General features: G+C 38.9%; 1 protein-coding gene across 3 annotated transcripts in view; it reads left to right on the plus strand.

Annotated features, from left to right (window-relative positions):
* Positions 1-15,559, plus strand: part of LOC146169227 (uncharacterized) — a 112,733-nt gene that overhangs the window by 35,512 nt on the left and 61,662 nt on the right. For all 3 annotated transcript variants that reach the window (XM_083383276.1, XM_083383277.1, XM_083383278.1), the window contains 18 exons: positions 357-495; positions 1,364-1,564; positions 3,362-3,511; positions 3,964-4,146; positions 4,921-5,037; positions 5,652-5,801; positions 6,298-6,450; positions 7,017-7,340; positions 7,875-8,019; positions 8,637-8,839; positions 9,566-9,781; positions 10,795-10,901; positions 11,834-12,081; positions 12,912-13,078; positions 13,541-13,654; positions 14,026-14,142; positions 14,579-14,702; positions 15,339-15,451. In XM_083383276.1, coding sequence (XP_083239402.1) covers positions 357-495; positions 1,364-1,564; positions 3,362-3,511; positions 3,964-4,146; positions 4,921-5,037; positions 5,652-5,801; positions 6,298-6,450; positions 7,017-7,340; positions 7,875-8,019; positions 8,637-8,839; positions 9,566-9,781; positions 10,795-10,901; positions 11,834-12,081; positions 12,912-13,078; positions 13,541-13,654; positions 14,026-14,142; positions 14,579-14,702; positions 15,339-15,451 — 2,971 coding nt within the window. The remainder of the gene's footprint in view (positions 1-356; positions 496-1,363; positions 1,565-3,361; positions 3,512-3,963; positions 4,147-4,920; positions 5,038-5,651; positions 5,802-6,297; positions 6,451-7,016; positions 7,341-7,874; positions 8,020-8,636; positions 8,840-9,565; positions 9,782-10,794; positions 10,902-11,833; positions 12,082-12,911; positions 13,079-13,540; positions 13,655-14,025; positions 14,143-14,578; positions 14,703-15,338; positions 15,452-15,559) is intronic.

A 15,559-nucleotide genomic window follows, 5' to 3' on the forward strand; every position in this document is an offset into this window, starting at 1 on the left:
CTTGAGTTCGCGCGACATTCTTTTTGCGTTACTCGCTTTGGTCAACTACTGAACACTTGTTGTTAATCTAACGACAAATTGTTGCTAAAAGCCACACTCTTTACCGTCTTGCCGCGCAACACATTATTTCGAAAAGTTAATTATCAAAAGCTTAGTCTTGGTGAACGTCAAAAGCACGCTTTGCGAATAAAAACGAGAAATGCCCACCTCGGGAAACTTATACATAATCTGTACTGCCTAGTTAAAAAAACGTATTTCTGGCGCACTTTTTGTCAACTTTATTGCTTTAAATCTGTCGCCTACGGCCACAGCTTGTGTTTTGTATCACCCTTTGCTTGACGCCCTGTTTTGTACAGACCAAGAGAGAAAAAGAAGCTGACTGTGAGGCCTGCCCCGCCGGTAAGGTTTGCTCAACCTGGAAACTGGAATATCCTGACGGGATTTGCGATCCCGGCTTCTACTGCAGTGGAGGTGCCAACACTTCTAAACCCACTGGTATGCCGCCTTTACTGTTTACTGTTCAAGTCAGCGAGCGACCACACTATTGCTATATTCAGTGAAAACTTCGTCTTTGGCTAAAATCCACATAATTCTAACTGACACGTCCGGTCTTGTTAAGCCATAGTGAATAAACAACTGTGCTGCGAGCCATTTTAAGCGAATACCTACACACTAAACTTCCGCAGAACGTGCTTTCGTATGAGGTAGTAAAAAGTGCACTGGCTGTTGTTTCTACAAATTCCTATCTAAAACTTAATTTACATTTAAACTATTACAAATATTTAAAATCCAAACATATATTTTAAATAGGCAGATATAGCTTCGTTGCGCGTTTCAAACCTAGTAATACACGTTGGAAGCCCATAAGTTCATTGTTGTACTAACGAGTTATGTGTAGGCCGATTTTTCGGTTTTACTGTTGTTCGATCGTGCACCACTAGGGATTTTATGTACATACGAGTTTTTCAAGGGATTTTATGTACATACGAGTTGTTCAAATGTACTAGCAGTTTAGCCTAGCAAAGTCGTGCTTACAACTGGTCGAAAGAGCTGTTCGAGCCATGTGTCGAAAATTAACACAAAAGCAAGCAAGGCAGATGAAGAATCGGTATCATTAAAAAAAATGGCCACTTTACTACATTTACCCTGTTTTCCGCGAAACATTAGTGTTTACTGTTCAGTCAAAGACTGTCAGGTGTTCCTCAAGGAATTTATTAGTTTGATTAATGTTCAATAGAACCCCGGTTAAACATCCCCGGTCTATTACCCCGGTCTATTACACTTGCATTAGTGTTCGGTGGCTCAAAAAAGGTCGAAAAACACAGTATTACACGAACGAGTTTGCACAATCTATCGTATATAGGTGGTTATGGTGGATACCTCTGTCCGATCGGAAAACACTGTCCTGCCGGCACGACCATACCCCTCAACTGCTCGGCTGGTTCCTACAGCAACGAAGAGGGCCTGGCCAACTGCACGATTTGTGAGGCGGGCTTTTACTGTCCCGATGGCACTCAGGATTACAACGCTTACCCCTGCCCGGCGGGATACTTCTGCCCAGCAGGTTAGTGAAGTAGTTTTGCCACGAAAGGTGAAACAAAACTGGTATATATGATGTTAAAATGCCTGTATTCCGTTTATACGAGTTTTTAGATTGGAGTTTTATCAATTTTAGAAATTTTTGTACAACGTAACTTGTATAAGTATGACGTAACTTGTATAAGTACGACATAACTTGTATATGTACGACATAACTTGTATAAGTACGACGTAACTTGTATAAGTACGACGTAACTTGTATAAGTACGACATAACTTGTATAAGTACGACGTAACTACTATACAAAAGTGCAAGTATTGGCCCATGGTTGTTTCTCGACTCGCTCCTCTCTGAGCCTGCATAGCTCAGTTGGTAGAGCGACGGTCCCGGCTTGACCGGAGGTCGTGGGTTCGAACCTCACTGCAGGCCAGTTGTTTTTCTGGCTTGCTCTGCTTGCATCATAGATCGACAGATTCGGCGAGTCTGCGATGGCTTTTCGGTGTAACTACTATAAGTACGAGTAACTTGTATAAGTACGACATAACTTGTATAAGGAAGACATAACTTGTTTAAGTACGACATAACTTGTTTAAGTACGACATAACTTGTTTAAGTACGACATAACTTGTTTAAGTACGACATAACTTGTTTAAGTACGACGTAACTTGCATAAGTACGACATTACTTGTTTAAGTACGACATAACTTGTTTAAGTACGACATAACTTGTTTAAGTACGACATAACTTGTTTAAGTACGACATAACTTGTTTAAGTACGACATAACTTGTTTAAGTACGACATAACTTGTTTAAGTACGACATAACTTGTTTAAGTACGACATAACTTGTTTAAGTACGACATTACTTGTTTAAGGACGACGTAACTTGTATAAGTATACGACATTACTTGTTTAAGGACGACGTAACTTGTTTAAGTACGACATAACTTGTTTAAGTACGACATAACTTGTATAAGTACGACATTACTTGTTAAAGGACGACGTAACTTGTTTAAGGACGACGTAACTTGTTTAAGTACGACATAACTTGTTTAAGGACGACGTAACTTGTTTAAGGACGACGTAACTTGTATAAGTACGACATAACTTGTATAAGGAAGACATAACTTGTTTAAGTACGACATAACTTGTATAAGTACGACATAACTTGTATAAGGAAGACATAACTTGTTTAAGTACGACATAACTTGTTTAAGTACGACATAACTTGTTTAAGTACGACATAACTTGTTTAAGTACGACATAACTTGTTTAAGTACGACATAACTTGTATAAAGAAGACATAACTTGTTTAAGTACGACATAACTTGTTTAAGTACGACATAACTTGTATAAGGAAGACATAACTTGTTTAAGTACGACATAACTTGTATAAGTACGACATAACTTGTATAAGGAAGACATAACTTGTTTAAGTACGACATAACTTGTTTAAGTACGACATAACTTGTTTAAGTACGACGTAACTTGTATAAGTACGACATAACTTGTATAAGGAAGACATAACTTGTTTAAGGACGACATAACTTGTTTAAGTACGACATAACTTGTTTAAGTACGACATAACTTGTTTAAGTACGACATAACTTGTTTAAGTACGACGTAACTTGTTTAAGGAAGACATAACTTGTTTAAGGACGACGTAACTTGCATAAGTACGACATAACTTGTTTAAGGACGACGTAACTTGTATAAGTACGACGTAACCTAAAGCAGCTAAACATATTTTTTCAAAGCTAAAATAATAATGCAAACTATTTCACATTTATCTGGTTGTCTCAATCGTCAAATCTAAACAACAGGCACCAGCGACTACGTGGTCAATCCGTGTCCAGCCGGCTTCTATAGCAATGTTGAGGGTCGCAAGTCGGCGGACGAATGCCTGGAGTGCGATTCGGGAAAGTTTTGCGCCGGGGATGGAACCCCAGGTCCTTCGGGAGATTGTGAAGCCGGTAAGTTTGCCGCTTCTCATATCAAAACATAGGTAAAGGTCACTCAAGTGTCTGTTATTTTATTAAAACAGAACAGTTATTTAATGGGTTTTCAGTAGGCTACTTTTGAGGTCACATTGGCACCTCGGTAAAACCATACTATACAATGGCCACAGTATGTCTCGGGCCCCTAGTTAAAGTTACATTAATGGTAAAACGTGCTCTTTTAAGCCTGAACTTGATAAAAATAAACATATAGATCCAAAAAAAGAGTTGTTTTTGGTTTTTTTAACATGGTCCAGATCCACAAAATAAAAACATTTTTAGAAATCAATTTGATAAATGTTATCAGATTGGTGATTTGACAATATTATCAGATTGGTAGTTTTACAAAATCTTACAATATAAACTTTCTATGTTGCAGTAGTGATCACAGCTGGCAAATTTCTCATTTTACTTTTATTGCTAACCAGGGTTCTACTGTTTAACCCGTTCGCCCACGTCGCGGCCCACGGGTTACGGCAACTACACCTCCGTCAGCGAGTGCCTCTGTCCAGCCAACGAGACTGGCGGAATATGCCCGATCGGCCACTACTGCATCGCTGGGACTGGCCGTCCCCAACCCTGCGATGGCGGGAGCTTTTGCAACACAACCAGTAAGGACAACGCGCTGCCTATTCTTTAAACGAGGGATGCCCGATACTTGTCATGTTATTGCGATACCAATACCATATTTTGGACTAAAAGTATGTCATTCGATCTAATAACCTTGACGTCATTACTATGCTCAACAAGCAAACCAGTTAAAATTTAACTGGTCGAATATTATTTTGTTATCCTAGAGTTTTTTAAGACAGAAATCGCTGCGTTAAATCACAAGTCATGACTAAATTCCTATATTAATTTTATATAGGATCAGCAGTGATAACTCTAGTATCGGACGAGTACCAAAACTAACACTTGATGTCGTTTATCGTCTCCGATGCCATATTATCGAACATCAGTAAACTTGATTTTACCAGGATTTAAATCAATCCAAAGTTTCGCTACACCTATTAATTCTTTTCAGTGTATAAGTGCGCTCAATATACTGACATTAATGCGAAACACTTTTAGAAATACTTGCATATGTATTGTTGTTAAAACTGCATTGTCTGAAGATTGTCAAAAGACAAAAAATCTCACTGACATTACTTTGACATGAAGCTCAATTTAAAATTGGAATGGTGTATTATTTCAAAAGTATAATATTCTAAAAAATCTATGTTTTTTTCCCAAAAAGTTTGCTAAGAACAAGTGATTTTTGCTGTTTTCCTCAAGACTTTCAATTTAAAGACCTTCGAAACCTATTGCCCTAAAATGACCAAAAATTGAACGCCAGTTCTGACCCAACAAATTCCAGTTATAAGAATGTCTTTCCCAACCGCCAGGTTTGTCTACGGTGAGCGGTCCTTGCGACCCCGGCTTCTTCTGCACGTCCGGCGCCACTCGCCCTGACCCTCCTGGTGACGTCACTGGTGGAAGATGTCCGCCCGGAAAATACTGTCGTAAGACGCTGTTGTTTTTCCTGTATTCGTATACTTATAGATAGAAAGATCAAAGGTTGGGTCGACGATAGTAGAGAACTATATAGCCCACGCTTTTTGTAACGAAAATATTTGGAACCCCGGAATTCTGCTTTTTTTTGTGGTAAATTTTGATTATAAGCTGATTTTAGTAACTAATGTTTCTGTCTTATTTTGGAATGCTTGTACAAGCAAAACCTTTTTGGTTCAAAGCACCCTTAAAGCAGCATTCTTCCGTTGAATATTTGCGGTATCGCCTATAGTATAAGTTGCGGTATAGTTTATAGTATACATAAGCTTTATACAGTTAACGCCGTTGTCATATTATACTTCCTATATATTATCTCCTATACCGGTATATATATATATATATATATATATGTCATTAGAAGAACTTTGGATTCGTACCTATAAACTAACCGTACTAAATCTGAAATCTGACATCCACTTGTCTTTATATGAAATGGCTGACATCATCTGCACATTTCATCGCGACTTCGGCCTTCTATGTTTGTTCTATTGTTTCTAATAACGTTATATATGCGACATTACCGCTTCACGAAACCGTGCTAATTGTTGTTGCTTGTCAAATATAGTCGGGGGCTCTACATCTGGGAAGGATTGTCCAGCCGGCACTTACAACGAAGGGTTCGGCGCTTCGTTGCCCGGCGATTGCGAGCCTTGTACAGCCGGATTTTTCTGCCCCAACGTCAGTCAAAGCAGTTACACGGACGAGTGTCCGGCAGGTGAGTTTTACTTTCAAAAGTAAAAAGTTTAGGTTTGTCCCTTGAGTAAGGCAGTAAGCAATACAACGCGAAAAAAATTCAAACGAAAAAATGCGATAAAGGAAGAATAATTTTTCTAGAAAAGGAAGGACTTAACTCGATGTTCTGGATTTTATGTGTTTTATTCCAACAAACAACGTAAATATGCAGTATAGCCAAACTTGATATTGGTCATAAAATAAATTGTCTTAAAATATGAATATCAAAGTCAATTATTATCTTTACGAAGACGTTTCCAACCGATGTCAACTGATGATTATACAAGTACCAGGTTAGAAACGCCTTCATTAAAAGATGTCGACTTGCCCGACTCATTTGGCTGTGATATTCATTTTCAAGCCAAGTTGTGTTATCTTTTCGCATACTTTTAACTGGACCGAGTACGACATACGCAATTGCCATTTGAATTTGTTCTGTTCTAGTTATAAATTTTTGCATTTTTATATCAATTTTTCAGGTTTCTACTGTCCTGCCGGTCAATCCCTTGGGACAGACTTTCCCTGCAACCCTGGCTACATGTGTCCGCTCGGCTCACCCAATCAAACTTTGTGCGAGTCGGGATATTACCAAGACGATTCACAACAGGAAAACTGCAAACTCTGCCCAGAAGGTTAATTTAGTTGCATTAATTGATTCTCGGAAGTGATTTTAAACCTATCAAGTAATCTAAATGTAGCTAGTAGGAGAGCACGTTTCGATTGGCCTGCTCTTCGTTATGTAATTTTAATGAGGCGATTTAAAATAAATACTATAGTCACTGATACAAACGAATTTTGATATAGTAAGTTTTAGGAATTAAGTTGTCAAAAATCAAAGTTTAAATAAAATGACTTGACCTGAATCAAGTTTTTTGGACAAATATCTTAAGTTGAAAAGAAGTGTCTTCATTAAGCATTGTTTTATAAGTTTTTCACAATTCGCTTGCTATATGTTGCGTTTTATGCTATTTATCAGTTGAGTCATATAAATCGGACAAGTTTACCAATTTTAATAGTTTCACGTTTTATTTTTATGACAAGTACTTGACTAGGAATTGACTTGCTTCATTTATTACGTGACTTTTTCAGTTCTTTTTAAAAAACTTCAGTTCTTTTCAAAAATTACTTAACTTGGACTGTTCAAAATGACTTGTTTACAACAGTATAAGTTACCACTGCAACCCTTTTTCGCTTACAGGTTACTACTGCAACCAAGCCGACGGACCGATTACCAGCGGCACCGCCTTTTCGTGTCCTCTCGGCAGCTACTGTCCGAACGGCACAAAGCTGGCCGACCAGTATCTTTGTCAACCTGGAACCTACGGCACCCGATTAAACGCCCAGACCCCCGACGACTGTGAGTCCTGCCCGAAGGGAAAATACTGCCCCAACTACGGCATGGTCAACGCGACGTTGCTCGATTGCGCCGCTGGCTTCTACTGCTTGGGCGGCGCTAACGTTTCCGACCCGACCGACGGTGTTACTGGGCGCGCGTGCTCCAAAGGCCGCTACTGCGTGGAAGGTTTGTGCTTCCATTTCATGTGCGTTATACAGTAAGAAATAATAAAAAAAACTGGTAAAACCATGAAATCGTTTTTAGGATGAAAGTAAACACTTTTTTTTGCAACTTTCTTGACAGATATTGCCATTTTCTACAAAACAAAGCAAGAACTTAAATAAAAATGACACAATATAGGTATTAGGTTATTATTTTTTTTATTAATGTAGCACTTTTGTAGGTAATTCGCTAATTGTTTGGTAAGTTTCATTATAGCGTTGTCACCGATTTCAGTAAATGTAAACAGCATCGTTTTTTTTATAATGTGGAAAGAAATACATAAAGCACCGCAGTTTGTCGCAACGAATATTTATCGTCGCTGCAGTCGACTTCAGCGTATGACTATTAAAAATATCGAAATGGTTGTTTAGTAACTAGAGCATAAAAATGATAAAAAATAAAGCATAAAGATAACCTTGAGCATAACATGACCGTTTTACATGGCTAAAAGTTTCGTCACATTGTAAAGCCAACATAAATTCACACGTGATTTTACAGGCGCAACTGAGGAGAGCCTGTGTCCGGAAGGAACGTTCAACAACGTGACAGAAATCGGGAGAATGGAGGATTGCGCCGACTGCACGCCTGGGTGGTTTTGCCAAACTACCGGCCTTGTAGAGCCGACCGGAAAATGCTCCGCCCGGTAAGTATCGAGACTGAGTTCGGACAATAGCTGATTTGCGTCTTGTGTTATTGCAGTATCAGCAAGACATATAGAGGCGAGTTAAAAGTGAAAGGATAGGCAGTTTAAGGCAATGTGAGTGGTTAAGAAGAGTAGCAGGAAAAGAAGATGAGAAAAAATCTACAGAAAAGAGAGGTTAGTGAGGTTAGATTACGATGTTTGCTATTAAGTGCAGCCCATATGTCCTCCGTACAAGTTTGGTTAAAAACTAAGTAACCATCTAAAGATGATCCGAAAACCTGACATAAGTTGCAACTTTTATAAATATGATTTCTACAGGGTCCTGTTTTAGTGCGTTTTTGGAACGACATGTGGCATAAACTACCCTTTAAAAGGCTTATGAAGGAGAAAAAGTTTTTGTGTTTCCGTCGGTTATTTGTGTGTTTGATGTAATGAACAAATCTTTTTTTTGAAACTGAAAATTACTATAAGCAGCACTCTTAAACATTTAAAAGCACTCTTCTATACAGTACGACGGAACTCATATACTTTGTTTGCATATCAAACTATTGTTTGTTCCGCGTGTTTATCAATGTATTTGTGGCTAAATAAAAAACACTTCGGTTTTACCGTCCAAGGTACTACTGTCCTGGCAAGAACGTGTTCCCGTCGTCGCCGGAATTCAACTGTACAGTGGGCCACTTCTGTCCAGAGGGCGAGGGTGCCCCACTCCCCTGTCCCGACGGTTTCTACAACACGGACACGTTGCAAGAAGCGTGCCTGTCATGTCCCGCCGGCAAATACTGCGTGGACGGCTTGAGCGTGGAGAGCTGCCCGGAAGGTGAGAAGGCGATGCTTGTGTGTGTTTGGCTGAAATTAAATTTGATTTAAGTTCTGTGCTTCAGTGTCTGGGTAGTTTGATATGACCGTTTTTACCGTTCTAACGAGAAAGCTACAGCCAATTGTCCCTTCTCTAATAGGCTTCTATCATTACCGCCTTCGTGTGTGTTGTGGTGTTTTATTGCAGGGTGTTAATGACAACACGTTCTTACAAAAAGCCCCGCGTGATCACACCAAAAAATAGTTTATATTTAATATTCAGGCAAAATCTTCATTTACCTCTTTACTGCGGTGCAATGAAAAGTTGTTTTTCTCGATAATGCACTTGCGAAATATACCTAAAACGACAAGACACTAAGGAACAAATCCGCCAAAATAAAACAAAACTTTTTTTTCTGTGTTCCTATGTTACTTTTTTACTCATAATTAAACACGGACTTTGAGTCAATAAAAAAACGTAAAAATACACCTATAATATTCCTTAAAAACGCCTGCCTTTGAAGTGCACGTTTTCCGTATTATGCCCGCAGACTATATTAGGCAGCTTTCGAAAGCGCAAGTAGAAAAACGTGAATAAAGAGGTTTACCGGTTTGGAGCACTCATTTGCGGGAAATTAGTCTAAGAACATGGAGTTTTTAGTTGTTAGTCATACTGCTCCGTGAAATGCACCAAATATAGGTATTTCAACTAGTCAAAACTAAAAACATAATCCTTTTGCTACAACAGGGTTCTACTGCCCTATCGAAACCGGTTACGACTGGCGCCCGTGCGAACTTGGCACATACGGAGTGACGTCAAACGCTAAAACGGCCGACGAGTGCGCCGCCTGCGATCCGGGCAATTTCTGTGACAAGCTCAACGCCACCTCAGTGTCCGGCGTCTGCGACGCGACGTACTTCTGTCGCAACGGAAGCTCGTCGCGCACCCCCGACGGAACAGACGGTGAGGCTTGCCGCATTTCTTTCTGTGTTCATATTGTATTAATATTGTTTTTAATTTGTCAAGGGGAAATAGTTAGGCTCCAGTGAGATTTAAACTCACGACCCCTGCTTTACAAGGCAAGTGCTCTAACGCTTGAGTCCATGAAGGCTCATAGCAAAAAAAACATTCATACTGTATTCATATAATGGTTAAATTGTTACGGTGAAAGTAAGCCTCCAGTGAGATAAAATAAGAAATTTATTTCTATGTTGATTTTGATACGTTTGTCGACGTTTTAGGTTGTCTTTGGGGTAAATTTAATATTTTCGGGAAATTAAGTTTGAACCTCCGTTAATAATTAATTGTTACCAAACGAATTTAAACATGAGTTTAATACTTATCAGGAAGTTAAATTCGAAATAAGCTCCTATTTTATATATTTCTTCGGTTTTACAATATTGTTATCAGGCAGTATTTTTCATTTTACAGCTTAAAATAGCAGTTTTCGCTAAAATTGTTATATTTTTACAACTCTAGAACTAAAATTTCACAACTCTAAACCTTAATGTGATAGGAAAAAAACTAATGACAGATTTGGAATCAATGGCCAAAAAGTACACTAGAATCAGTTGGAAAATCCTGTACAAGAAAAATTCTGTTGACCAGTGTAATAAAATCAATCAACAGCAGACGTATTTGCCAAGTTGGAATAGGCTACTTTTCGTAGCCGACTATTTATTTAATAAAAAACCTGTCGTCATATGACACTAACTTTTGATAAAATACCAAATAACCCAATGAAATGATCACACTATGGTATTTTCTATGTTATGTAATTTTTGGCTTTTGAATTAAACAAACGCGACGATCAACCTTATGTAAAATTAGTGGTCCAAAAATTTGATTCTGAAAAAAAAAAACGTTTGGTGTATGGTTTGATTTAAGCTTTTAAACCAAAGTAAAAGGCTGACGGCGAGATTCCAGGGAATTGAACGACACTATACGCAACTAATCGCTTAAAACATGTTGTTCAGGTGTGAATGGGAAATGCTCAGCTGGTTATTACTGCCCATCGGGAACGACTTCTGAGACTGCCTGTGCTCCTGGTACATATAGGAATACGACCGGAGGGGGTAAACAGGTATGTCGAGTGTGTAATCGCATTTCTATTGTTTGTAATGCTGTTTACAACCATACATAATGAATATGTAGCACTGTATTTCAATGGTTTTACTTGTTAGCAACACTGTTATTGTTTCTTCGTACCAACTTGTTAAACGTGTTTAAAGATAAAAAAAAGAATCTTTTTTAAACCAAGTCAAGAAATCATTAAAAAAACGTGGTTTGCGTTTGAAATCCTTGCACAACCCGGTTATATAATTCTTTGGAACAATCAAAATAAGCGCTAACGCTTTATAGCCTGAACAATACGTATCATATATATAGTTTTAACCAGGGCTACGGAGTCCGTTGAAAACAACTCGATGCCAGTTCCGACACCACAGCCTGTATTTTACCCATTTAAGTAGCTAAAATAAGGTGGATGTTGTGCAATCCACTCCTAGAGGTGTCATAATTATAATTCATCCACTCACAATACGTATGGTTGGAAACTATTCCAAAATTTGCTATAACATTTTTTACAGTTTGCGGCCTTATCAGTGTTGAAATCTTGTACTGCGCACGTCGGACTCGGGTAGTTTTACGAAGTCTTACTCGCGTTCCGATTCTCGAGTCCGACTCCAGCAAAAACAAACCGGCTCCGTTAAGTCCCGAGTCCGACTCCGCAGCCCTGGTTATGACAAACGTTTTATCACCGATCATAAAAATTCGAAACGATTTTTTTAAGTTCCTCAAAGAAGTTCAGTAACTATTTAAAAAAGTGGCTCGTCTTTGTAACACTTTGCACAACCCCTGTACCTTGTAATTGTTTATAACGGCAAAAATAAGCGCTGACGCTGTTCAAATTCTACAATGCGCATCTTACATTATGGCATCTAACACATCACGCAACGCCCAGCTTTTAAACTAATACGTTACTCAACAAGCATAAAAATGCTATACCGTTCCCAGGCCGACTGCGACTTCTGTCCGCCAGGAAAGTATTGCTCCGGGGGCCTTGCCGCGCCCGACGGGGACTGTGCCGGAGGCTACTACTGCACCAACGGCTCGTCCAGCGACAAACCCAGCCTGGGAAGCGGGGGCGCCCCCTGCCCCACCGGGTTCCAGTGCCCCGCCGGATCGGCGCACCCCGAATCGTGCCCGGCCGGCACCTACAACAACCTGGACAAGCGCGAGAGCTGCTTCGAATGTCAGGCCGGGTAGGTTTTCGAAAAAAGTATTTTTAAATGACACTTTCGGTGTAGTAGGTTGTAAAACTGTTTGTCGTTCAAAAACACTGTAGGCCAGTTATTCTCAACCTTTTATGGCTTACGGTACCGAAAAAATAAATAGATTTTCGGCAACCCGACTGGAGTTTTCGTTGAGTATTTTACTGAAATGCCACTATAAATGGAACTGGAAGAAAACAATCAACTTGAAACATGTGGGAAAGTATCGTCGATATAATGGTCTCGAATCGTACACAAATTATTGAATTTAGAAGCATACCAATCGAGCAAAAATCAGATCCTTGAAAATCACCTATCGGCACCCTTGAGCATTAGAAATGGCACACCAGGGTGGCGCGGCACCCCGGTTAAGAACCACTGCTGTAAGCTATAGTGAAAAACGTCGAATACATACGTTGCCAGTTTGGTTTTAAATCACGCACTCCTTGTTTTTACGTATTTATTGGTGCATTCATTTAGGTAACCAAGAGTATGATAAATGACATTTTTTAACTGCAACCAAAGGCATTCCCTAAGCTTTTTTCGCCCTCTTGGCACCGTTTATCGAAACTCTCCACCCCCCTATTTAGCATAAAATGTTATAAAACAATACTGCCCATGTTTTACACTTACTTACATGTTGAGTTGTTTTTTTTAGATTGCGCAAGACAATGGGGAAGGGTATTTCAAATTTAAAATGCGCCTTCGCGCCCCTTGATAATAACTCTCCCGCCGATTTTGTATTTTTAGAAAAACGGTTAAGTAAAAAAAAAATCCTTATATAGTTGTTTTATGAATTATTTATTTCTATCTTTTTCCAGATATTACTGTCCCGCCAATTCGTCGACCTACACATCTTTCAACTGTCCGATGGGTTACTACTGCCCCAACGGAACCAAGGGAGAGTTTGATCATCCCTGTCCCCCGGGCACTTTCGGAAATATAACCAACGCGCAAGACCTGAGGGATTGCTACCCGTGCACATCCGGTAATACTGAAGTTTCTGTGTTATTTGGTAAATAGCAGTTTTCGTAAGTGTGATGGCCAGCGGGCTGGAAAATCCAAGATTCCTCATAATGCTGAGCCGCTACCGCCACTTAGTTTGCATGTACACTATGCAGCGCACATTGGGTCTAAAATTTGTGTTTCAGATAAATGATAACAAGACTTGGGTAAACGCAATTTAAGCACACACCTCAAACTTTTTCCGCTAAAAATATTTAGCGGGTAAAGTTCCCCAAACCCAGTCAGTGACGTCATACGGTGTAGTGTCCGTCATCATAGTAATATTACAATGTTCGATGGCATCTACTGCGGTGAACTTTGGCCAAATTTTTTCGCATGATTGGGCGGTCCAAAGATATTTAATACAGAGGTTTATTTGAATTACTATTTGTTATGATGACTGGTTCTGTTCCCAATCGAATGCAAATATTTGTTTCAATTCCAGGGCACTTCTGCAACGATTCCGGATTGACCGAACCTTCTGGAGTGTGCCAAGCTGGATATTATTGCACTTTATGTTCGCACACCGCCACTCCGTCATCCGCCATCATAAGCCCTGGTGTGTTATTTATGGGCATTTTTTTACCGTGTGTTTTAGCCCTGCATTTTCCTGCTTGTTAACTCAGGACGTGGGCGTGTAAAGCCAGTGTTGCATGTATTCGCTCTGAATGGCAAAGCAAACATTCTTTACTTGCAAGTTCCTCCAGACCCCCTCTTAAAATAAAATTTTATGCCCAATATATTTAGTTTTTTGGTGTTTAAAAAAATATCTATAGTTTTTTGGTGAATCCTAATTGTATTACCAGCTATAACAAAAGATATTTCAAGCTATACAATTTTAAAAGCTAAAATGGAACCGTTTTGCGTAGTTTTATTTTTTTCTGCGATTTACGTCCACACTAAAGTTGTATTTCCTAATATGTTTGCCAGCTGTTGAAACTTCGTGCTTGTGTCCGAGTCGCGACAACGTCAACGCCACTGGAGGTCTCTGTCAGCCTGGATTTTTTTGTCCCGAAGGTTCGAGCGAACCGAGAATCTGCAGCCCCGGTGACTATACCTAGTTCATTTTAAAATTGCAACAATTTTGGGAAATAATTTAAACTTCAAAGCATAGGTGTGGCGTCAAATATAGCAGTAATGCCCGTTTTTGTCGGTAAAGTCTTCTAGTTTATTGTTAAAATTTAGGAGCAAACTTTTTTTCAGTTTGTTCAGAGAAAATTAGCAAAATTTCCAGGTTTGAATTAAAAATAAATGAATCTATTAAGACAATTTATATGGAACATGCTGTGCTGTAAAATAAAATGCTTAAAAAAAGTCAAACAAGCTGAAATAAATATTTTGACACTAAAAACGGGAGAATTAGGCATATAATTGTCTTTAACGTATCCATTTATAACTAGTTCTTGTGGTATTTTACTCTCCATTTTTACATATATGTATTTACTGTCGCAAAACTTTTTTAACGAGCAATTTGATTTTTCAGGATCTTACTGCGAAACCGCCGGTCTGCAAAACTCCCCGACAGCGCAGTGTGCGGCCGGATTTTACTGCACACAAGGAGCTATCACACACTCGCCGACAGATAATATCACCGGAAACGAATGCCCGTACGTTATTTTGCTATGTTTCTCTTTTAAGGCGTTAAATAACTGCTCGACGCTATTTTCATATGCCGAAATGCTAAAAATGATTTCCTATATATATGTATAATATGTTTACTGCTTTTGTGTATATATATCGTTCCTCGCAATTTTTTGGGCCTTTTCTTTTTTCTTTTAACTATTAATATGCCTATTTAGGTGTACTATGTAGTATGGATCTGTAATGTACTTCAAAAATGAATATGAATATAAATCGAAATAATAGAGTAATCGACTTTGACATTGATATTCAATAACCCTATTATAAGGTTAAAACGGGCCAATCTGGAAAAAATGTTTTCCAACTGATTCTGTTAACCAGCGGCATTTCCCAGGCCAGATAAGCTGGTACATTTATTTTAGATAATATATAGACCCGATATGACACATCAGTAAAAAAACTTTTATTTTTTATTTTTTATTTGTTGTTTTTTTAGTGACAGAACAAAACCTATTCCTATGACGTAGTTGTATGGGGGCTTGGCATTTTTTGAAAACAAAATTTCGGCCCAGTTTAAATAGTTGTAAGAATCACGATTTTAAACAATGTCCACGAAGCGGTAGACATTACAACCCATAAAACGGCATATTTCTTGTGTACAGAGTTGGCCATTACTGTCCGCTTGGAACCAGTCAACCCTTCATCTGTGAACCGGGATCTTTTAGCGGACATGTCCAGAACAAGGCACAGAGTGATTGCACGCAGTGCACAGCGGGTAAGGAGTTAAGTTTAAATATTTGACCATCGTGTTATTAGTTGGTTATTTAAAAACTAGCTGAAAAACGAAAAACAAATAAGATTGTTTTAAGGGGGGCCTAAAGTA

Source organism: Ascidiella aspersa, chromosome 1, assembly GCF_963924565.1.
Source record: "Ascidiella aspersa chromosome 1, kaAscAspe10.2, whole genome shotgun sequence".
NCBI lineage: Eukaryota > Metazoa > Chordata > Ascidiacea > Phlebobranchia > Ascidiidae > Ascidiella > Ascidiella aspersa.